Source organism: Ovis canadensis, chromosome 4, assembly GCF_042477335.2.
Source record: "Ovis canadensis isolate MfBH-ARS-UI-01 breed Bighorn chromosome 4, ARS-UI_OviCan_v2, whole genome shotgun sequence".
Taxonomy (NCBI): Eukaryota; Metazoa; Chordata; class Mammalia; order Artiodactyla; family Bovidae; genus Ovis; species Ovis canadensis.
The window spans coordinates 127,082,724-127,106,184 of record NC_091248.1 but is presented as its reverse complement, the minus strand read 5'-3'; the positions used below and the strand labels follow the sequence as shown (position 1 = coordinate 127,106,184).

The 23,461-nt window shown below is 58.1% G+C and overlaps 1 protein-coding gene across 7 annotated transcripts; it reads right to left on the bottom strand.

Annotated features, from left to right (window-relative positions):
• Positions 1-798: 798 nt before the first annotated feature.
• On the bottom strand, positions 799-23,103 carry KRBA1 (KRAB-A domain containing 1). 7 transcript variants are annotated; one of them, XM_069587059.1, is made up of 18 exons: positions 22,893-23,103; positions 18,559-18,685; positions 17,491-17,610; positions 16,672-16,809; positions 15,918-16,067; positions 14,866-15,000; positions 14,526-14,711; positions 13,545-13,700; positions 12,729-12,953; positions 11,907-12,080; positions 11,279-11,452; positions 9,325-9,477; positions 8,630-8,875; positions 7,674-7,868; positions 7,458-7,589; positions 6,677-6,781; positions 5,996-6,241; positions 799-4,330 (listed from the first exon to the last, which is right to left on the bottom strand). In XM_069587059.1, exons 1-18 carry the CDS (start codon positions 22,902-22,904, stop codon positions 3,438-3,440), a joined length of 3,567 nt encoding a protein of 1,188 aa, XP_069443160.1. In that variant the 5' UTR covers positions 22,905-23,103; the 3' UTR covers positions 799-3,437. The 7 variants fall into 7 exon arrangements, with proteins under 7 accessions (XP_069443160.1, XP_069443156.1, XP_069443154.1 ...); XM_069587055.1 differs by having other exon boundaries at positions 15,918-16,016; positions 22,893-23,082; XM_069587053.1 differs by having other exon boundaries at positions 6,005-6,241; positions 22,893-22,986.
• Positions 23,104-23,461: the final 358 nt, after the last annotated feature.

Genomic DNA, 23,461 nt, shown 5'->3' with positions numbered 1-23,461 from the left:
ATTTCTTTGGAAGGAATGATGTTAAAGCTGAAGCTCCAGTACTTTGGCCACCTCATGTGAAGAGTTGACTCATTGGAAAAGACTCCGATGCTGGGAGGGATTAGGGGCAGGAGGAGAAGGGGACGACCGAGGATAAGATGGCTGGATGGCATCACGGACTCGATGGACGTGAGTCTGAGTGAACGCCAGGAGTTGGTGATGGACAGGGAGGCCTAGCATGCTGCGATTCATGGGGTCGCAAAGAGTTGCACACGACTGAGCGACTGAACTGAACTGAACTTATAGTTCAGTTTAAAATATTTCTTATGAATTCCTCATTGACACACAGATTATTCAGAATAATTCTTTTCTAATATATAAGAATTTTTCATTTTTTGTTATTTGCTTCTAGCTTAAAGCTAGAGTATGGCCAGAAAACATACTCTGTATAATTTTAATACTTTTAAATTTGTTTAAATTTGGGCTTAGTATAATGTTAATTTTTGTAACTGTTTTACATATGCTTGAAAAGAAGGAATTTCCGTAGTCCTGTGGTGCAATGTTCTAACTATTCATCAATCGAGCCAATTTTGTTAACTGGTTTGCTCAAATCTTCCACATCCTTCCTGCTTTGTCCAATCAGTTTCTAAAAAAGAAAAAACTATGCTAAAACTTCCCAAATACGATTGTAAATTTGAATGTTTCCCCTTGTAATTCTTTAAATGTTGAGGCTCATCAAGGGGGGAAAGAATGACTCAAAACCCACAACACTGTCAGTAGGAAAGAAGCCCCCTGCCCGAAACGAGTGAGACAAAAACATCAGCAAAAATTAGATGGTATATTCAAATCTCAATATATCAACAATAATATTACACAGAAGTGGATTAAGGGCTCCGACTAAAGAATAAAATTTGTCAAGTTGGATTAAAAGACAAAATCCAACAGGAGGCTGTTTACAGAAGCCACATCTGAAACACAAGGATACAAGAGGGTGGAGAGCAAGCCTGGTCCGCCCGCCTGACAAGCTCCTTCCAGAGAGTGGTGACATCGTGGGGTGTCTCCGACAGGGGGCTAAGGCCCCCCATTCTATTGGACCCTTGGAGGGGCATCTGGAGGCTTGGGACCTTCCCACTTTCCTGACTCACAGGGGCCTCAGGCTGACAGGCGGTGCTCAGGACACAGGGGACTCTCGTGCGCGAGCGCCTGGGGAGGGAAGGTTCTCTGGCCCCCATCTCTGACCCCAGGAATTCCTGAGTTCACAATAGTCTGTGGTTTCTCCTACCAAAGTGACCACACTTCCTCACCAAGTAGATGGAGACAGACACAGGACCAAACTCCTAAATTGCCAACGGGTTTTTCTGCCAGATCAGTGGTTCTAGAAGGCTTTTCAATTCATGACTTGGGAGGAGTGTTGTCCACGTAGCAGTGGACCAGGGGGATGAACACAGCTTCAGCTCACAGAACCTCCCACCGTCCACTTCATGGCTGACTTTCCACATTCTTAAACAAGGATCTGAACTTCCCACAGGGTCCAGCTGGACTGGGAGCCCCCTGGCCTGGGTGGCATCAGGGCACGCACTGTCCTAACTCGGCTGGAGGAAGGCTGTGCATCCCCGAGCAAGCCCCTCGCCCTCTCTGAGCCTGTGTGCTCCTCCACGCCTGCGGCACAGGGTGGTGCAAAGGCTGGTAATTGCAAAGCCCACAAAACCGAGCCTTAAAATGCCACACGGGCACGTATGGCAGGCCACCCCCCGACTGCTACTACGGAGGATGAGCAGAGGGCCGGACAAGCCCTCCTCCTTCCAGCCCGAGCCCCTGGTCCATAGCGCTGACTCCATCAGACCCTTCCAATGGCTCTGAAATGGCCCAGCGTCACTCCCTACCCAGCCTGGAAACAGCTGGACTCATCTTTCTAGGCAGAAGGCCTAGACCTCTTCTGTTATTCTTCAAGTTATGGCTAGCTGTGAAGGCTGCATGTTTAAACAACCTACTTAAACTCATACACCTAGCTTCTGAGACAGACATCGAGGAACTTGCTCCAGTCCTGGAAACGTTCTAACACCCACTTTTGATGGTCTGTTTAGCCAGCACCTGGCTCTCCCGCCGTTGGCATCAGTGTCTGCTCCTTCCACAGGGACCATGAGCAGCACAAGCCAGGCCCTGAGTGTCCCCCAAAACCCGATTTTAGGGGCACACTGGGCAAACCAGCCAATGGGCCCCCCTTGAGCACTCACTGCAGCTAGTCCCTCTGGGTCCCAAGCCGGCTTGGGCCTCAGTGCTGCGCCCGGTTCCCTGACAGCACAGCCAGGCAGGGCCTTCCCGGAGTGCATGGACTGATCTGAGCTTGGTGGGGAAAGATCGGGAAAAAAGATCGGAACTGCAGTGATGACAGGCAGGTCACTCCTGATGCCCCAAGTGAGGGGTGGGCCCCAGGGCAGCCTGGTGGCCCCAGGAAAACAGGCTTAGTGACCGTGGTGATCTTCCCTCCTCCCACCAGGACCAAGACAAGCTCGGTCCCTCATGTGTGGTCGGGGTTGGATTGTGCACTCCTGTCCCCAGATTCACACACTGGAACCCTAACAGCCCCAGGACCACGAACGAGACCTGAGTTAGAGATGAGGTCTTTACAGAAGCGATCGTGTTAGAGGGAGGGCATGAGGATGGTGTCCTTAGACAAAAGGGACACTGAAGGGCATGAGCAAGGGGAGAGCGCACTGGGAATGCAAGAAGAGTCAGCGACCGGCCCGCAGAGGGGCCTAGGGCAGACTTGGAAGGAACCAGCTCTGCTGACACCTGGCCCTCTAGCCTCTGAACCGGGAGGATGTAAATGTGTGTTGTTGGAGGCTCCTGGGCTCTGGACTGTCACTGCGGGCCCAGGAAGCTAACACGTGCGCCACTCTCTCCCTGGGGGTTGGTGGGATTCTTCCCCTAACATCAGGCAGGCTGCCAGATTCTCTGGAGGAGGCGGGAAGGCAGGAGCCAGCTTGTCCCCAGTGCTGGTGACGACCACACGGCCACACTCTGCTGCAGTCCCTCTGCGTGCCTTTCTTCCCCTTGGCAACCACCTTCAGTAACTCAGAATGCACACAGGCACACCCAGCCTCAGCCAGGGCGCCGGGGCGATCTGCCTCAAAGGGAAGCTTCCCGTGGACCGGAAAGACGGGCACCGCACTCCCCAGCGCTGAAATCAGGATGGCAGGTGCTGAGACGAGGTGATCTCGTGGCCCCTCTGCAGCGGCTCAGGGCACCCTGGGCACATGTGGCATGCCCGCACATGGCACACACACACATGTGGTTGCACACCACCCCCCTGCCCGCCTTGTCGGTTCTGGTGGGAAGGGCCAGAGGGGGAAGCAACATTTAAATGAACCTGAGTCAAGAAAGCCAGAGGCATGGTTGGGGAACGCCACCCCCCCCAAACCCCCTGAGCAATGGTCACCCTGGAGTCAGGGGCCCCTTCACGGCCTCAATGTGGGGAAGGTTCTGCTGGAGGGGGGTGAGGTGTCCGGAGGTGGGGCACCCTCCGCGGGGCTGAGTCCACGAAGGTGGCGGCTGGGGGGTCCCCACGCTGGGTCCCTGTGCTCCCCGCCCCACTGTTCACCCTCGAGGGCTCTCTGGAGCCCCACCAACACGCCGCCTGGATTCTTGGGCCACCTTGGGGTCCTGGGTGGGGCAGCCACCACACCCTGCGGTTCTGCCTCTGCAGTGCCCACCGGAGGAGCCACCTGGGGGGGCGGGGCAGCCGGCAGTGAAAGGGGAGGGGGGCTCTGGCGGCCCTCGGGGTGCCCGAGGGGGTGACGTACAGTCTGCACAGCAGGGCCGCTGCAGGCTAAGGAGTGAGGCTGCCAGGAAGGGCTGGAGCCGGGCCCAGGGGCCTCCGCTGAGGGGGTGTCCGGAGGCACCCGACGGAGCCTCCCATTGGACAGGCCCGATGACAGGTCCCCAGCCCTGCAACCTTCGGCCGGGCCCCCCCGCAGGATCTTTGGTCTCGGCCTAAGGGGGCCCTTGTGCCTCCAGTAGGGTGGGTGTCTGTGGGCAGGGCCGCTGGCCAAGCGAGGGCCCCGGGGGAGGCCCTTGGGTCCCGCGCCCCGTGGGCGCCGCCCGAGTCGATCCACCTGGGTCCTCATGGTAGCCACCTCCTGAGCCAGGCCGGCCAGGGCCCCAGCCAGCCGGTCCAGCTTCTCCGAGAGGGCAGCGCCCAGGTTGTGGAGCTCTTGCTGCAGGGAAGCCCCACAGGGGCACGGCGGCCGCGGAGAGGCACCAGGGGAGGCACCAGGTGAGGCCCCAGGGATGGTGGCTGCAGGCGCTGGCTGGGGCACACCCCCAGGAAGGGGCCCCCCTTCGGTCCTGGCTGAAACCAGAGCGGGATATGATGAGTGTGATCAGCTGCCAGGATCTTCCCTCCCCCGAGACCCTCCAGCTGGTGTGTCTGTCACCCTGCCCACTAAGGGAAGGAAGGGTCCTGGTGACTCAGGCTGGGCAACGTGGAAGGCTGCTCCCCTAATTCACGGGCAAGATAGATCACAGGCTGGTCTCCACAGAAACCAAGCTGGCTTAGGACAGTGGCCTCCCCACTTCCTAGGAAAAGGACTGGTGTGTTCCTATGCCACCTCTGGGCCCTACTGCCGCCTCAGAGCAGCTAATTCTGCCTCTGGAGGGTCAGCGGGCAGGGCCCAGAGAAGCTGCCCTGAGGCAGGGCCGTGGGCAGTGTCTAGAGAGGGCCCAGGTGTTTCCAGCGAAGAGGCAAAGGGGCCGCATCAGCACCTAATGCTATTTGCTCTTCAGTCACTAAGTTGTGTCCAACTCTTTGCAACCCCATGGACAGCAACACACCAGGCTTCCCTGTTCTTCACCAGCTCCTGAGTAGCTCAAACTCATGTCCACTGAGTCAGTGATGCCGTCCAACCATCTCATCCTCTGTCGTCCCCTTCTCCTGATTTCAATCTTTCCCAGCATCAAGGTCTTAGTCATAAGCAAACCACAGGGGTCCCCACCCCCTCCTGACCTTTACCCTCCCTAATCAAATTACAGACATAGGACTTAAGTTACTTTAAAAAAAAAATAAAAGTCACCTACTCCTTCACCCAAACTTCTCCCGGACCTGGTCTTCACCCGAGGCCAGCCTCATAAGGAAGCCCCATTACCACCTGGAGCCACAGGACAGACCTGGTTTCCCACCATGTCGGAGTCCCTAGACCAGCTCCGGCCTGAATCTCCCAGGACCCCCAGGGCTTCAAACTGCAAAAGTGGAGACTGGAGCCCAAGGACTCAAACGCTGCCCAGCCACGTTCTTTAGGAAGGATCTCAGCTAAGGGTCAGCAACGGTGCTGGTGTCCCGGGTGTCTTTCTACTCAAGCTGGGGCAGTGAGTTCATGGGCCTCGGGCCAGCTCAGCACTCCTAACAAACAGCTGCACCTCCAGGCAGGCCAGGCCCGTGACAGGCCGGAGCCCCCACCGCAGGCTTCAAGCATGAGGATCTGGGTGCACGGCCCAGAGTGGACCAGGCACCGAGCCCCGCTCGCCCACCTCTGCCATGGTCTGGAAGACCTTCCCGGGGTCAGGGTACAGAATGCATCTCTGGGGACCTCTCCACCTGGTCACTCACTACTGACCCTCATTATCCCTACCTGTTCTCTAAAGTCGCCTCAAACCCCAAACTTTGATCCTGGATGCATCTATTCAGTGTTTGTTTTGCCTCTAAGAAGTGTCTGCGTACTTTCATAAAATAGCCAGCTATTCCTATAGGAAAACCCTGAAATGAAATAAGCCAGCTGAAGTTGACTGGATGTGAGGCTCTTCCTACTTATGACCCAAAGGAGCCTGGAAGGCTGTTCAGAGAAAGCCTACCCCAGGCTGTAACCCCAGGGGTTCTCACCAGCCCACCCTGCCAACAGGAGCTGAGCAGCGGGGAAGGAGGCAGGGGTGACCGTGCAGACGCTGAGCCCCAGCCGCCCCCCCCCCACCCTGTGCCTGTGGGGCTCCCGATACTTGGGGGGCCGGGAGACCCCCAGTTCACCTGTCACACCTGGTCTTCTGTCCCCAGGCCCCAGGCCCCTGGACTCTTCACCAGCCGTCAGTTTCCAGGATTGGCACCCATGGGCTGAACCAGGAGGCTGGCAAGGCCCAGGCCCCGGCCTTCTTCCCAGCTGAGTGGTGGGGCAGGGATGCCCAGTGGACCTCGCAGGAAGAGCACAGAGCATTTCCGGTGTGGATACGCATGGCTCCGCCACGGCCACACTGACAGGGGATACTTGGACACGGCCTAAAACAAAAGAAAACTTTGAACTTTCAAGCACTGGTGAAATGAGACGCAAGAGGGTTACACTGGGCTTGCCAGGAAGCCCATCTCTGGTCAAATGGCTGGCTGGGGCCCGCAGGCTGAGTGAGGGTGGACATTGTTTCCAGAATCTTCTGCGGCTCCAGCACGAGGCCTCTGGCTCTCCCAGGAGGCTGGAGAGAGCAGGTGGAGAGGGCCATGCCCACAGGTCCAGCCTCCGGTGAGGCTCCTCCAGGGATGTGCTGGGGGTCCTGTGGGTCCATGCCCGGCCCACTCTGCTGTCTCCTGTCAGGCCCATGGGCAGGAAGGAAGGTGGGAACCAGCCAGGGCCTGTTCAGAGGCCACGGACTGGGTGGAGTCACTGGCCTGAGTGCAGCAGGGGGGCCCCCTTCCCGGACCTGGCGACCCACCCACCCCTACCTCCTCCAGCGCTGCCTAGGGGGCCAGGCGGTCCCAGGGTCTCCAAGCACACCTCTCTCCAGGGCAAGTGGGACCTGCCTCCCACCTTCTCTTCTGCTTTTCCTGCTGGGAATGATCACTGAGTCAGGACTGGACTGAGAAGCAAGGAAGCGTTGATACATATATACATATATATATATATATGCATGCGTGCATGCTAAATCGCTTCAGTCGTGTCCGACTCTTTGCGACACTATGGACTATAGCCCGCCAGGCTCCTCTGTTCATGGGATTCTCCAGGCAAGAATACTGGAGTGGGTTGCCATTTGCTTCTCCTATATATATATCAAGTTTACTGGGCTTCCCTGGTGGCTCAGATAGTAAAGAATCTGCCTGCAATGCACAACACTCGAGTTGGATCCCTGGGTTGGGAAGATCCCCTGGAGGAGGACATGGCAACCCACTCCAGTATTCTTGCCTGGAGAATCCCATGGACAGAGGAGCCTGGCAGGCTACAGTCCATGAGGTTGCAAAGAGTCAGACATGACTGAGCGATGGACACTTTGACTTTCCAAGCTGATTACCAGGTCTTTAAACACACTTGTTTGACACCCCTGGGGCCCCAGGGGCCTCAACATCTCCACCTTCTTTTCTTGGACACGGCTCATCCTATGGGGAACTCAAGTGTGACAAAGGCAGACAGCCTTCTGGCAAGAGTCAGGCCAAGTGATGAGTGGGACGGTCCCTGCACCCATGGCCATCCTGGGGGACACGCCCCTTCCTCCAGAGACCCCGGGCTCACCTGCACTGAAATCGCAGCGGTGCCCAGGCTCGAGTCTCCTCAAGCCTTCCCCAGGGCTGCAGCCAGCACGGGGGCCACCACGTTGTGGGGACAGGGTGCCAAGGCCCTTACCGCTGGGAGGGTGGTCCCTCTCTGGCAGAAACAGAGCCGGGGTCAGGGTGGCGTTCACACACTGAGGCCGGGCTCCCAGTCCCCCTCTTGCCCCGTCAAGCTCACCCTGCAGGAGAGGCTGCCAGAGCTCAGGTTCCGGCCTCAGGTCTTCTCCTTCTGAGCTGCTGATGCTCGAGCTGGAGCTGGAGCGTGGGCTGGGGCCCAGGCTGGCCAGGCAGCCAAAGCGCAAGGGCCCCTCGGGCAAGATCCCCTTCAGAGAGTTCTCCAGGCAGTGGAGCGGGGAAGGCTTGGTGGCTGGCCCTGGGCAAACGGCAACCAAAGAGCCCTCCCTCCGTGAGCCCAAGGACAGGCCAGAGGGCCTTGGCCTCCTTGGGCGGGCACGCAGAGCTGGTCCCCCTCCAGCTCAGCCCCACACAAGCCCTGGGGGAGCCTGAACAGCATCCCGTGGCCACGGGAAGCAGAAGGAAGCAAAGCCAGACACTGGTCTGGCCCCCAGCCACTCTGGAAGGCCGCGGCAGAAACTTCCAGAAGCCTCAAGAGCCTGGAGGTCACTAACAGTCTGGTTCCAGCCAGGCTCTGGGTCTCATAAGCCAGGCGGCCCTTTCTACTTGTGTTCACGCAGGACCAGCAGCCTGCAGAGAGGCTCAGTCAAGTCCACGGGAGGCCCCCAGAACAGCGCTTGCCTGGAGGGAGTATGACAAATACCTGCACTTTCTCAGTTAGGTCAGGCCTGACCCATCCACTTCAGCAAATCTAGACAAGGATTCTGCTGTAAGTTCAGCTGAACTGCAGCAGCAGGAGGAGGAGCCCCCTCCCCTCCCACCCCGACCTCCATCCCCAGGCAACGAGAATTAAGGAAATAACCGGTGCTTCGCCCAGAGAAACCCAGTCTCTGGATGAGAGCAGTGCTTTCCCCACTTGCTTTCAGCACACCTCGGAGAGCTCCAGCCAGCAGGCTTTCGGAGATGCACACACACACCCTCCAGCCAGCAGTCCAGGAATGGCTGAGACAGTGAAGCAGTGGAGGAATAGGAGGGGAAAGGGGAAGTCTATTTTCTCACCAGAGATTTTACGCAGAGGGGAGGAGACATGCGAGCAAGTCCCTGGGCAAGAGTCCCGCTCACCGTCTCGAAGCCATCTCCACTGTCCTGGCCTGGCTGCCCCGAGGTCTCTGGGGCCTCTTGGGGAGCAGGTGGGCAAGGCACCAGAGGCAAGGGCCTGTGGGCTAGACAATCGGAGGCTCCTGGCGGGCACATCACCCCCACGCTGTCCCAGGTGGGCTGGTTCACAGGCCTCGCCCCTCAGTCCTGTTTCAATGAAAAGCCAAGAGGCCCATCAGCTGGGAGCCCTGAGTTAGCTCGCAGGCCAGGGAGGCGCTGTTCAGAAGACAAATTCTGGTCCAGGGTGTTGGATGATGCTACCGAAGTGGGACACACCCCGGCCCTGCAGATGTTCCCAGGGCCACCTTCACCCTCCAGAATCTCGTTATTTCTGGACCCAGCTACCCAGCCTCCTGGGAGCCCCCACAGCTCAGCACCATGCCAGAGACCAAGGCCAGGATACAGACACCCTGCTGCCAACGCCCTGGCTCAGGCCTGGACTCGGAGCAGCACTGGGGGCTGGGTATCCAGGCCCGCTGCACCCCTCCGCCCAGGACAGCAGCGCTATTGGCCTTGTGGCCTCCCACGAGCCTTGGCCAGGCTGCTTCCAGAAGGTCATCTCATCTCAGGCCAGGACATGGGCCCGCCCACGTTACCTTCCATGCCTGCCGCCGAGTTCCTGGGCTCCGCTCGCTGTGGCCCTCCGTCTCCAGCCGAGGAGCAGAGCCAGGCAGGCTGCAGCCGGGGCGCAGGTATCTCTCTGAGACAGTTCTCCAGGCCCTGGAGTGGGGAGCTGCCCACAGGGCTTCCTGTGAAAACCCAACACTCGCGGTCCTGGCCGGCCAGAGCTCAGTCCTTCGAACCCCAGGAGCCTTGCCCGTGCCCCAGGTCCACTGCAGCTGGGGCCCGGGGCCTGGCATGCCAGCTCAGGGCACCCAGAGGGAGACCTGGCCCCAGACCCGTGTCAGCCCGGCCTCTGGGTGGCCCTGGGAGAGGCCCCTCATCTTGACTGCCTACACAGAGAAGCCAGTCAGCAGGCCACTGGGCCAGTGACGGGGGAGATGGGCCCCGAGGGTGGAATGTCATCAGCTACTCACTATTCACGTGACTAGTCAAAGAGGGGAAAGGGTACAGATGCAGCAGGTGAAGGAGAACATGAACGCATTTCAACTCGAGGATAAAAACACACTGCAGAAATCCTATTTCTAGTGACAGCGCTGGAGAAGCTATAGCCACTACACGAACTGAAATTCTAGATAAAGGAAAAGCCCTCCCCTTCCACATCTCAGCCACGCTCTTCCCTAAGAAGCATCTTTGCTGATGCGGGCGTCAGGCAGAGAGAGGGAGAAGAGAGAAGCTGCCAGAGGTCCGGGCGTCGTGGGGCTGGGACCTCAGTGTCTCGAGAGGAGTCCTGCATGTGGCTTCCCCACAGACGCTGCAGGGTTCCGGGGCAGCGCTGGGAGAGCTCGGGGCCGAGCTGGATGCGTCCACAAGGCGGCGTGAAGTCGCCTGCTGTATGGGTGACTCAGAAAACCAGGTCTGCCGATAGAGAACCCTCGAGAAGGAACCACAGACACTGAGCAGCTGCAGGAGAGAGGGGAGGGGGCCCACGCAGCAGGACCCTAAGCCCAAAGGGAAGCGGGAAGATGGGAGCTGGGTGGAGAAGCCGCGAGAGGGATGCTCGCCCGCGCAGCGTCCCTGGAAGCGCAAGAACTGGCAGCAGGGATGGCTCAGGGGACGAGGGTGCTAGAGGGCGGGGGAGGGAGGCAGACGCCACGACCCTCTGCAACCTAACCGCAGCTTTTCAACAAGACTAAACCAGCACAGTACCTACTAAAAATTAACAAGCAAAGTCAGCTGCCTGTTGGGAGCTAAAACCTCCCCTACCCGAGGGGCTGAGCTGTGGTGGGCGCAGGAACGCGGTCCCCAAGCCCATCCGATGGCCCCGGAGGACCCAGCACAGAGCCCCAGGGGGACTTCAGGCCTTTCCAAAGACAGCGTGAGGCCACAACACAGAGGTGAGCCCCGGGGAACCAGGTGTCCATGAACAAGACGGGGAGCCCTGGGATTATTGAAGTGGAGAAAAGGGTTGAGGTCCTGCAAGGTCCCTGCAAGGTCCCCTCAAGGAGGGACCCGGGGGAGCACGCACCAAACACACCCTCTAAGATGGTGTTACATGTTTTCTCTAAGTTGGAGAGTCAGTCAGATGTTACAGACACTGACTTCTTTGAGGCTGGGATAAGGAAGTATTTGATGCTTCTAGTGAAGTGAAGTGAAGTCGCTCGATCGCGTCCGACTCTGCGACCCCATGGATTGTAGCCTACCAGGCTCCTCCCTCCATGGGATTCTCCAGGCAAGAGTGCTGGAGTGGGTTGCCATTGCCTTCTGCATCAAATGCTTTCTAGAGATCTTTGTTGTCCTGCCTCTTCTGAGCCAAGCCACTAAAACAGACCCCCGCCCCCTAAAACAGGTGTGTCTGTTCTCTGTGGCCGCACCGGGCATGGAGGCCTGGCTCGGACACTGGTCGGGTCGGACGCATGGTGGTGGGCAAGGCTGTGCCCCCCTGCCCTTACCCAGGACCCACTCCCAGCCTCAGGATGGCCAGCTCACCTTTTCCAGGCCGATGCCCCTGGCTGCACTCAGGGCTCTGGAAATCCAGGTCCCCGTCAGAGCTGCTGGACGACGAGAAGCTGCTGGGGGTGCCTTGGGAGCCCAGGGGCAGGGCAGGGCTGTCTCTCGTGCAGCCCTGCAGGCCCAGAGCTGGGAGAGGCCCCATGACCACCTCTGTGGGGAAACAGCACGGCTGGCATCGAGGGAAAACCATGGGCCAAGAGGTCCCCTGGGCGCCAGGCTGCGAATGGGCGCTGGGCTGCGAACGGGCGCCCAGCCCTGCCCCAACGCCTCTCCCATGTGATCTCCCCTGAGGTTAGAGTGCTCATGGCCCTGATTAAAATCCAGTAGCTTGTTAACCCACATAAACCCAACTGCTGGCCTCAGGAGCCTAGAGGGTCAGTGAAGCTCTCAGAGGTGGAAGGGGGCAGAGTTTAACTGGCTTCCACCAAACACAGGGGTTGTTGGGGGGCAGGCATGAGAAGGAGCTGGGAGACAGGGGCATGTGTGCCCCCCACTTTGGCCTGGGATGAGGAGGGGGGACCTAATGGCATCCTCAGCATTCCCCCCACCAACCCCGTTCCATGCACAAGGACAAACGCCACCCTGAGCCCACGGCGCAGGCTACCTTTGCTGTGTGGTCCAAGGCGCGGCAGCTTGGGCCTCTGAGACCCGGGGTCTCCTGACTGGGGGCTCCGGGACCAAGAGCTGGCCGGCGGCTGGGGAGGTAACGACCCACTCAGGGGAATGCCCCTCAGACAGGCCTCCAGGGCTTCCAGGGGTGAGCTCGAGGCGCTGCCGGCTGGGACGGGGAGATGGCCCGTCACCATCTCTGGCCCATCTTCCCCTCCGGCCCAGCCCTGGCTGACTGCCCGGCCTGCCTGCCTTACGCAGGGGTGGTGAGTCCCACATCAGGCGTGGGGCCTGCCAGGCAGGACGCCCTTCCCTCAGTGCCGGCTCCCATCAGCTCTCTGCTCCCCAGTCTGGGGGAGTGATGCCAGCCAGCTGTACCCAGGCCCAAGGGTGGGTGGAAAGAGAGCCACACGCATTGGGCAGCTTCCTGACACTTGGGGATTCTCTGCAAAACCAAGGCCCTTCTAATGGAAGGCTCCATGGGCAAGGGCCTGGGTTAAGGAGGATGGAGATTAAAGGATAGGATTAACCGCTTGGGACCCCAGAGAAGGAAATGACAACCCACTCCAGTATTCTTGCCTGGAAAACCCCATGGAGAGAGGAGCCTGGCGGGCTACAGTTCATGGGGTCACAAGAGTCAGACACGACTTAGCGACGAAACCATCACCACCACTACTGCTTGGGAAGGACGCCCAGGTGGACGCCTCTGTCCACGCATGAGACACCCAGATGCCCCTTCCCTGTGGGCTGGCAGAACCTTGTTGGGGGCCTGAGAACCCCACCCGGGAGGACTTGAGCTGACGAGCCCAGGCCTCACCTTGAGCTGCAGGGCCCCAGCTGGGCACCCGGACCTGGGCGGGGGCGGTGTCTCTGACATTCCTGGGGCTGCTGGCGGCAGAGGGGCCGTGGGGCCGCTTGCTGAGCTGACAGGATGTGGGCTCTGGGGATCCCTGGGGCCAGCTGTCCTCCACCTTCACTGCAGAGAGCATGCTGCCAGCTCCAGGCCCAGGCCCCGGAGGAGGAGTCTGGAGGGGTCGGAGTCCTGTGGGAAGTCACTCATGAAGTCTCTACAGGGTCAGGATGGGGTTTCCACAGCCCCCAGCTTCCACAGCCATCTCAGCTCCGACAGTCACTGCCCAACCACCAGCAGATGGACTAAATCCCACCTCCACATCTAGAGGTTTCTACAGAGGGGTGATGCCAAGCCAGCCCGCCCCAGGAGCACTGAGTCAGGGTCCTGCTTCCGAGGCCAGCAGCCAAACGGCTCTCAAGAGTTCTGGAACACTGACGACCCACAGTGAACCCAAACAATCACAAGAACCCCCACATCAGAACGAGCCCCAGCATGTGCACCGCCCGGAGCTCTGCCTCCTGCTTTTTGTCTCTCCTTCCCAGCCATTCCCTCCTTCCTTCTGGAACCCTCAGCTCCGACTATAAGAGCCAATCTGGAACGTTTTCGCACTGATGCGCCTGCCACACGCCCAGCCCCTTCTATAGCGTGAGCCCCCACGTCTGGCCACTCCAGCCGACAGTGACGTGTGGGCCCGAGCGACTGGTGGCGGAAGGTCTGCTTGGAGCAGAGAAAGGAAACAAGCGATACCCAGGGGCTCCCTGCCTAGCTGGCAGCCTTTACCTCCAGAATTCCTTTTCCAGGCCCCTGGGTCCTCCCGCAGCCGTGGGTCACTGGCTCCTGAGGGGCTGGGATGCCTGTCCCGAGCCTCAGGGATCTCCTTCAGACAGTTCAGCAGGCCCTGGAGGGGACAATCTCCCGAGGCTGCCTCTGTCTTCACTACGGGAAAAAAGGAACACGCATCCCCCTGAACCCAGTGACCTCAGTCTTGGTGACAACAACCGAAAGAGGGATCGATTAAAGGTCCAAGGCCAGAAACCCGAGGATGTGGGTCTTCTTGCAACTCACTCAGCCTTGCCTGGGGCCACTGTCTTCTTAGCGCTTGGTTTAAAAATGCCTGGCTACACCTCCCAGAGCTGGCTGGGTAAAAGGAAGATGAGGTTCTGCTCTGAGAACAAACGAAGGAAGTGAGCCAGTGGGCCTGGCTCACTACTTGGAGACGGTTCTCTTGGCCTTGAACAGAACTTAATTTGAGGACGCCCAAGCGTTTTACAAACACTTATACACACATCATTAGTGTGCCTAACCTCAGGACAGTCCTCTAAGGTGAGAACAGTTACCCCTTTGACAGACGGGAAACTGAAGGCTCGAAGCCTCAAGGAGCTTTTCACATTCTGCCCGGCTACCAAGCTTCAGAGCTCAGAGCTGGGGCTCCAGCCCCCACCATATCACTCCCATCCTCAAAGCCCATCCCAAGGATCCTGCTTAGTGTCAACAAGATTCTCAGATGTCCCACCTTAGGATGAGTCAAGAACCCATAAGAATCCAGGGCAAAATCTATTTCTGGTTTTCTACGAGCTGATGATGCTGACCATGCCGTTCCCTTAACACAGCCATCTGGCTCCAGAAATGCGACACCACAGATACTGGAGCAGCCAAGCTGGCAAGGGTCCTTAGGGAAGACGTCATATTTACAGAGAAGTATCTACGGAGAGCAACTGGAGCTCTCCACAGGCCCGAGGAGACAGGTCCGCAGGGACTCACCAGCCCAGGGCGGGCCCCCAGGCCCTAGCTCTGTTCTGGTCAGCTGGGAGGCACCCAGGCTGGGGGCGGGTGGTGGTGGCGAGCTCCGTGGTCCCTCGGGGCCCTGGGGCCCGGGCTCAAGGATCTCCTTCAGGCAGTTGATGAGGCCTTGCAAGGGGCTGTGCCCAGGAGAGATGCCCGCAGCTCCTGCAAGGCCAGCCGCGGTCAGGTTTCCCACCCATGACCACAGGGATGCCGTCTGCCAGGTAGGACCATCAGGAGGCCCCAGGTGGGGGCCACATGATGCCTCCCCACCTGCCCCCCATCCTCAGCCCCACCCTCAGGAAAGCCAGCCCCTCACCTGCCCCCAGGGTCCCTCTCTCCGGATTCCTGCGGCTCTTGCTACTGTCCTGACTGCAGGTGGCAGCAGGGCTGGGCCTCCGGCCAGGGGCTTCTGGGCTCCCCTCCTCCACAGGCCTTGGCTTGTTGGCAGTTTCTGTTGCAGCAGAGACAGGCAGGCCTTTCCAGCTCAGGCTCCAGAGCCTGAGAAATGGCCCCTCCCCAACACACACACAGAGGATGGGCCTTCCCAACTTCTAACTGCTCCCCAAGGGACAGCTGAGTCCTGGGAACTTGGTGGCTCAGCCAGCTACGACGGGCTTGTTCCCAGAGTCCATCCTAAGGGTGGCAGGGTCCTTCCCCATTTCCTTCCAGCGTGAATGTAAACACAAGACTGCTCACCCTGGGGACCCTCCCATGAGGGCAACCTCTGATTGCCTCCGCAAGTCAGGCCCCTGCCTCTCACTCAATGTTTCTCAAAGCTGGACACGTGGGACCCCAGAGAAAAGGTGCCAGCTGACGCCTGAAACTACGGGCTAAATGGGGCATGCTTTTCTTTTTTTCTGGTGGCCACCGGCATGTGGAATCTTAGTTCCCTGACCAGGGATTGAACCCACGCCCTCTCCGTTGGAAGAACGGAGTCTTAACCACTGGACCACCAGGGTTAAGCCCCTAAACAAGGTTTTTTTTTTAGCACTGGCTATTTTATGCCATATTAATTTAAAATAGTTTAGATAAAAATAGGCATTTAGACAAATGTAAAATCCACAAGCATTTTAAAAATAAACTGGGACCCAGAGAAATTCCAAAGGCCACCCTTGTCTTCTCCCACTGTTAGGGCTGCCCTGATGAGAGGTCTGAGAGTCAGGTCCACAGACACGCTGCACACAGCACTCCACGAGTGAGGCTAAGCATCCTGAATCCTTGCTGGTCCCCAGACAGAGGCCAGCACCAGGCCTGCTCTGCACCTCCCCCAACTCTGCCCCCGTGAGGAGCTGAAACCAGTTATAAAGGAAACCGAGTCCTGGAAAAAAATCAAGAGAGTGTGGGCCCCCTGCACTGGGTCCTACTCACTGATGGGGAGGGGGCTCCCCGGCCCCCCGGCTCTGGGGGTGCTGCTGGACGAGCTGCCGCTGGGTGTGGTGGCCAGGCCAAGCAGGCCCATAGGTGTATCTGGAAGGCAGTGGAGCAGGTCTCGAAGAGGGCACGTGTCCTCCATCACAGCTGGTGCGGGGGGGGGGGGTGCGGGTGGCAGGAGGACACTAGAATTAAGCCTGGCAGGAGGTACAATGCCCCAACACTGCCCCATGCTGGCCCTTCCTTGCCATGTTCCACTAACAACAACCAGGATGTCAGTAACCTCTGCCTTGCCATCCCTGGGCTCCGAGATGTAGACTCAGGCTGTGGCCTTGTTCTGATAAGATCATCCCCAGCTGACCATCAGCTGAGGGGATGCAAAGAAACCCCGCAGGCTTGCGGCTGGGGGGAGAAACTTCTGGGGAGGTGGGAGAGCCTTGAGAGCTTGGGAGAGGAAGAAGTCTGTTAAGATAAGGAGAGCACAGGCTGTGGGGGACTCGGCCACTGGGCACTCATCTACACAACAGGGACGGCCTCACCCGCCACTGTAGGGCAGGATGCAACGGGGGCCCCAAGGACATGGATGAAGCCAGGTCAAAACCACTAGAGAAAATCAGAGGCCGCAGTCTCTCCCCCATCAGGGGACCAGCCTGCAGCCAGACATTCACATTAACGGGTAACTCCACCCAGGGTCCAGGCCGGCAGCTTGAACTCGTCTGTGGGATGCAGCGGGGCCCGTCGTCAGACTCACCCTGGGGGCTCGCAGCCACCCCATCCAGGCTGGCTCCCCCACTACTCTCGGGGCTGCCTTCCCCGAACAGGAACTCGGGGATCTCCTGCACGAGCTGCACCAGGGCGCTGAGGTGCAGGCTGTGCTGGGGGGCTCCTCCTGCCAAGAGACCACAGTGAACTCCCGCCCCCCCCATCAGTCAACACGTGCTGAGTCTCACGTAATCCTCCACCACGGGAGGGGCTGCAAAGGTGACACCAATGTCTGCAAACAAAGAGGATCTGGGTTCAGGGCAGGTGCCCCACGTGTGGGCACAGCAGGACCAAGATGCCGGGGGCTGCGGGTAACAGAGCTCCTCTTTGCTCTGTCCCTCGGTCCCTGTTGGGCCACGGAGGAGACGTCAAGGAGGGCTGCCTCCCCATCTCCGGCCACCATCCAGGCTCCTGCCTCTCCCGCCAACCCCTGGACCACATCCACCCCCGCCCCCTCGAGCTCTCTGGACCTTCAAGGGCTGCAACTGGCTCTGCTCGGGTGGTGGGGGAGGGGGCCTGAGGGGCAAAGACTCCCGGGTGAGCCCAGGCGAGCCCAGGCTGCTTCTGAGCGCTTCACACAATGAGAAACAGTATACCAGGCTCCTGGTCCAGAGGGGTCGGAGGTGAAAGGTCAGGGAGGGGTGGGTGTGGCGAGGTGGGGAGTGCTGAGGTCACAGTGTCCTGTACGGAATGAAGCCAGGGAACGAGGACCACACGGCGGAAGGGACGTGAGTGAGTCCACTGGGGCCCAGGCAACCCAGGGGGTCCAGGACCCCCCGAGGGGCTCTCATCTGCACAGATTACTCACCCAGGGGACCTCCTCCTTGGGGCAGCTCCTGCCTGTCTCCAGCACGGCTCCGGGCCCCCACAGCTCCTCCAGGCTCTGAGGGAGATAGGAAGGCCGAGAGGGGGAGCAGCTCCGCTGTCCCTGGGAAAGAAAAGAGGGACTGTCCCCGGGAGTGGAAGCCAGCCTCTGCCCTTCTACATCATCACACCAGAGGCCCAGGCACCCAGACATCCAGGCACCGATGTACATGTATGTATGTGTGACCATCCAAACCCCTTGTACAGGTGTACATGCCTGTCTGTGTGACCACCCAAACCCCATGTACATGTGTGTACATGTGTCACTGTGTGACCACCCAAACCCTATGAACATGCATGTACATGTCTATCCATGTGACCTCCCAAACCCCACGTACATGTGTGTACACGTCTACCTATGTGACCACTCAGACTCCATGTGCATGTGTGTATATGTGACCACCCAAAAAACCCTGTGTACATCTATACATGTCTATCCATGTGACCCCCCCCACCCCATGTAATGTGTGTACATGTCTACCCATGTGACCACCCAAACTCCATGTACACGTGTGTACATGCGACCACCCAAACCCTGTGTACATGTGTACACACATTTCTGTGTGACCACCCAAACCCCATGAACATGCATGTACATGTCTATCCATGTGACCACCCAAACTCCATGTACACGTGTGTACCTGACCACCCAATCCCTGTGTGCGTGTGTACACGAGTGCGCTCGTATGACCATCACAAACCCATGTACATGTGTGTACATATGTGTGTCTGTGTGACCACCCAAACCCCAGGGACCGTCAGAACCTCCAAGACCAGTGCCATTGTGCCAGCTCTTTGGCACCCCTGCCAAATCGCACCCAGACCCTTGGTACAGCCCACAGTAACAATGGCATGAAAGACCCAAGGGACGCCCCCCACCCCAGCTCAGCGCCGGCTCTCGGACACCACCTTGCTGTGTGAATGAAGACTGAGGCCCCACGAGCCGCCTGAGCTCCCAGGCGACTCTGGGCCCTTGAGGTGCTGCGCCAGCGCCCTCCCGCCCGCTCCTCACCCAGGGAGGCCAGCGTGTCGTAGTTCTCCCGCATCACGTCCAGGTAGAGCGCCCTCTGGCCCTCCCCCAGCAGCCGCCACTCGTCCTTGGAGAACCGCACGGCCAGGTCCTGGAAGGCGATCGACACCTGTGGGTACAACCTCAGGGCAGTTGGCTCGTTCCCTCCCAGCAAGGCCACCCAGGAGTGGTCCTTGGCATGCTGACCCAGCCCTTGTCCCCTGGTGGACACGGCGTGGGCACCTGGCTCGTGGGAATGGTCAAAGAGGCAACGGGACAAGAGACGTGTCCCCAAAAAGGCACGCTGATGTCTTCACCCTGGTACCCGAGAATGTGGCCTTATTCAAAACTAGGGTTGCTATAGATGAAATTAGTTAAGTTAAAGTCATAATGGAATAAGGTAGATCTTTTATTCAATATCTGGAGAAGGAAATGGCAACCCACTCCAGTACTCTTGCCTGGAAAATTCCTTTGGACAGAGGAGCCTGGTAGGCTACAGTCCATAGAGTCGCAAAGAGTCGGACATGACTGAGCAACTTCATTTTCACTTTCTTTCACTTTAATCCAGTATGACTGGTGGCCTTATAAGAAGAGGAGCAGAGACAGACCCACAGGGAGGAAAGGTCCACGTGACCAGGGAGGCAGGGGTGATGGGGCCACAAGTCAAGGAATGCCAGGGCCACCAGATGCTGGAAGAGGAAGGCATGATCCTCTCATAGAGTCTTCAGAGAGGGCACGGGCTCGCCAACATTCTGATTTTGGACTTCTCCCCTCTTGCACTGTGAGAGATTAAATTTGCTGTTTAAGCCCGCACCCCCGCTTTGTGAAAATACTTTCATGGCAATCCAGGGAAGCTAATACAGAGAGTCTCGTGGCCTGCAGCTCAGGCCCAAGAAAACATTGACTCCAGGATGGGAACTCCAGCCAGCCCTGAATTCACCATGCTATAACAGGTTTTTTAAAATGGTGATGGAGGAGACAGGATGGCTCTTGAGTACAAATAAATGATTAATAAATACAAATAAATGTGTGTGTGTGTGTTAGTCACTCAGTCGTGTCCAGCTCTTTATGACTCCATGGACTGAAGCCCACCAGGCTCCTCTGGCCGTGGAATTCTCCAGGCAAGAATATTGAAGTGGGTTGTCATTTTCTTCTCCAGGGGATCTTTCCGATCCCGGAATATTCACTGGAAGGACTGAAACTGAAGTTGAAGCTCCAATACTTTGGCCACCTGATGTCAAGAGTCACTCATTAGAAAAGACCCCGATGCAGAGAAAGATTGAGGGCAGGAGAAGAAGAAGGCAACAGAGAATGAGATGGTTGGATGGCATCACCGACTCACTGGACACGAGTTTGAGCAAATTCTGGGAGATAGTGAAGGACAGGGTAGCCTAGTGTGCTGCAGTCCATGGGGTTGCAGAGTTGGACACGACTTAGCAACTGAACAACAGCTTCTGCATTGCAGGCAGATTCTTTACCATCTGAGCCACCAAGGAAGTCGCTGCTAAATGGCTGAGTTTAACAGCACGGCTGTGGCTGTAGCAGCAAGTGGGAAACCCAGCAGAGCTGAGTGGCGATTCTGTTGACCAGCTAGTTCACGCCAACAGATAGCTTCTCTATTTAGCAAACCAGGTGAAAAATACTCTGCGTCCTTATCTTCTCCCATCAGAGTTTACTACCTAACAACTGAAAACACAAAAGAGCTTTTAGGTTCAAATAAGGCTCACAGTTCCCTTTATTGAGGACTGAATTTCTCACCTGATCTTAGATAGACTAAATCACAATTGTGTTCAGTGCTTTCAGAATCGAGAAGCTGACATCTTCAAGCTTCCCAGATGATTCTGACACATTCTAAGTTTAGAATCAGAGGGCTGAGGAAGAGCTGCTGTCCAGTTACTGGCTGGAGACTGGGCAGAACCTGCCTGGGCTGCCAGAAATGAAAACTACTCCGGTAAACGGGACCCTCTCCTCCCCCCGGGGGCGAGCTGTCCACTGTAGCATGTCCGTGAACTAGAACTCACCGACAACTGCAAAATACCTTTAAGGGGCAGTGAACATTTAGTGCCAACTTCTAGGCTCACACGGTAAAGAAGCTGTCTGCAATGCAGGAGCCGCAGGGAGATGTGGGTTCTATCCCTGGGTCAGGAAGATCTCCCAGGGAAGGGAATGGCCACCCACTTCAGTATTCTTGCCTGGAGAATCCCATGGACAGATGAGCCTGTTAGGCTACGATCTACAAGGTTGCAAAGGGTTGGATACCACTGAGTGACTAACTCATTCATTTTTTTTTTTTTCCATTTACAATAGGGGGCTCTTCAATTTCTACTTGAATACCCATAGCAACTGTGGGGGCTCACCACAGTCCTATGGCTGGCCTAATCTGGCGTTAAGAAGTTCTGGGACACAAACAGGCAGAGTGTGGAGGTTTGAGCTTGACCCCAGGAGCCAGGTGGCTGGAATTCCAATCCCTGCTTTGCTTCACATTTAGCTCTGGGCCCAGTAAACTCATCTATGAAAGGAGGATCATAAGAACCTCTCTCAGAGGGATGTTGTGAAGAGTAAATGAATTACTGTAAGAACAGTGCCCAGAACAAATGCTGGGATGTGGTTAAGTGCTATGATTCCTGCTCCTGCAGCCAAATCTGTCTGCCTCACATCCACTGGCAGGTCACAGTCGGCCACCTCACACACCACTCCTGACCCCAAATGCCTCTTTGTCTCCTGGCTAAATATACCAGCTCTTTTAGACATCCGGAAGAGATGGTTTCCAGGCCACTCGCCACCTCAGCCAGAAGATAAACTCTTGTCCAACAAAGTTGGGAACAGGAACTGACTGTGGCCAGGGTAAGTGGGTCCATCGGTAGCCACCCCCACCCAGAAAAAACAGAGGAGTGTGTACGTGTGTGTGTATGCACGTGCACAAAAAAGGTAGGGAGTGAGCACAATGTGCAAACCCTCAGGTCACAGACTCGGCCTGCGGGTCCTTCCCAGGGCAAACCCACTCTCCTGGCGTGTTTCAGACTCAGCCCTGAGCCTCCAGATCAGACCCTGGGCATTTGGGAGTCACAGTAGACAGGAAGACAGGAGGCGCACCCTGTTCCTCTCCGTCTGACTGTCACCTACCAGCCGCCAAGGCCATGGCCAGGCACTTTTTCCATGAAGACACACAGTGTAAGGACACACCCCAGGACATCGGATCTGAACGATCAGTGATCCAACCCCTCGCTGCATAGAAAAGGAAACTGTGGTCTGAGGAGGCCTGAGCATGGTGCCCGTGGGCACATCTGAGCAGAGATGGGGGTGATGGTGGAGGGTGTCCTTCGGCTTCCTAACTTTCCAGCTAGATCTGAAGAGGAGACTGCCCCTGCTCCCACAGCAGCCAATCTGCCTGTTGTCGTTCAGTCGCTCAGTCGTGTCCGACTCTTTGCAACCCCATGGACTGCAGCACACCAGGCTTCTCTGTCCTTCGCCATTTCCCGGAGTTTGGTCACACTCACATCCATTGAGTCGATGATGCCATCAACCATCTCATCCTCTGTCGCCCCCTAATCTACCTGGCTTCTCGCTTTTCCCCGGGAGCTTGTGGGGCATTAACGCCATCAAGGTCTTGGCACAGTGATGCTCTGCCTGGCCACAGACTGCCCCAGCCCCTCATCACCTGGGCCCTCAAACCGTGGAGTCGGCAGTTGCCAGAGGTTGGCCGGAGCTCTCCAGGGGGCCCCAAAAGGACGTCCAGCAACTCCCCATTGGTATCATCAGGTTTCCTGGCACCTTCACTGCCCTGCACACAATTTGCACCCGACAAACTGGCCCCAGGCTATAACAGATAGGGCTCCCCCAGTAGCTCCCCCAGTAGCTCTCCGACCTACACATCTCGCCTAATGGCTAAAAACCTGGGACCCTGTTCATGCCCTCCCCCAGCCGGGACCCCAGGATCCTACCAAGAAGGAAAGTGCCCAGATTTACTCTTTCTCCTTGGGCCTCCATGCCCATCGCTCCCAGGATAATTTATAATTAAAAGCCACGCCAAGAGAGGGTGAGCCTTAACCCAAAGGAGTTTCCAAAGATGGAGCTGCGGCTCCAAGTCCGCTTACACGGCGGGGACGGGGAGAAGGGAAGAGGGGGCGTCCCAGATCCTGGACTTCCCTGCACCAAATCCTGCGCACCCCAACCCCCCACGCACCGCGCCCGGCCAAAGTTGGCGGGTCCCAGGCTCGCCCCTCGCCCTCGAGGCCCGCACAGCGCCGCACGGGGCAGGCCCGGCCGAGGCGATCGTCTGTCCTCCCCGGCTGCCGGCGGGGTCCCGGCTCGCGCGGCGCGGTCCGGGCTCGCCTTACCTGGCCCGCCATCCCAGACTCAGTCTCCGCTCCCGACTTCCGGCACGGCGAGGGGAGCACTCGCTCCGTCAGCGATCTAGGTCGGCGCTGGAGGAAATCGGGCCCCGGGGAGCAGGCCGCAGGGGAGGGCGCAGGGTAAGGTGGGAGTCCGGAGCAGCCCAGCTCAACGCATCCCAGGAAAAGGGGACCAGCCCCCGCGGCCCTCCGGGCGCAGGCGCGAACTACATTTCCCAGAAGGCGCCGCCTAGCCGGCCGAGAAGGCAGGGGGCGAGGGGAGGGCGGGGCGAGCCTGGCGGCGCCCCCTCCCCGCTGGTTCTGCCTAGACCCGGTGAAGCTTGCCAGGGGAGGGGCTTGGCGCCGGGATCGGCCTTGTGGCCAGCTCGGAGTGCTTGCAGGACTAAACCCGTGCATCCACACATCCATCCATCCATCCATCCTTTCTTGCATCCAACTTTTACTGAGCGACTCCTATCCGCCAGGTGGGGATGCTCAGATTAAACGGGACCCGTCTCTGCCAAAGGACGTATCCCGCAAGCCTACCGTGACTAGGGAAGGGGTAGGGGAAGCGG

Excerpts from the sequence above, each read along its gene's own strand:
- KRBA1 (XM_069587059.1), bottom strand. Across the intron at positions 15,001-15,917 it reads GGGGAGCCCCCTCCCCATCA|AAACTGCCAACAAGCCAAGG; the intron begins GTGAGTAGGACC and ends CTGCTGCAACAG. Across the intron at positions 12,954-13,544 it reads CTGGAAAAGGAATTCTGGAG|GACTCCGACCCCTCCAGACT; the intron begins GTAAAGGCTGCC and ends GACTTCCCACAG.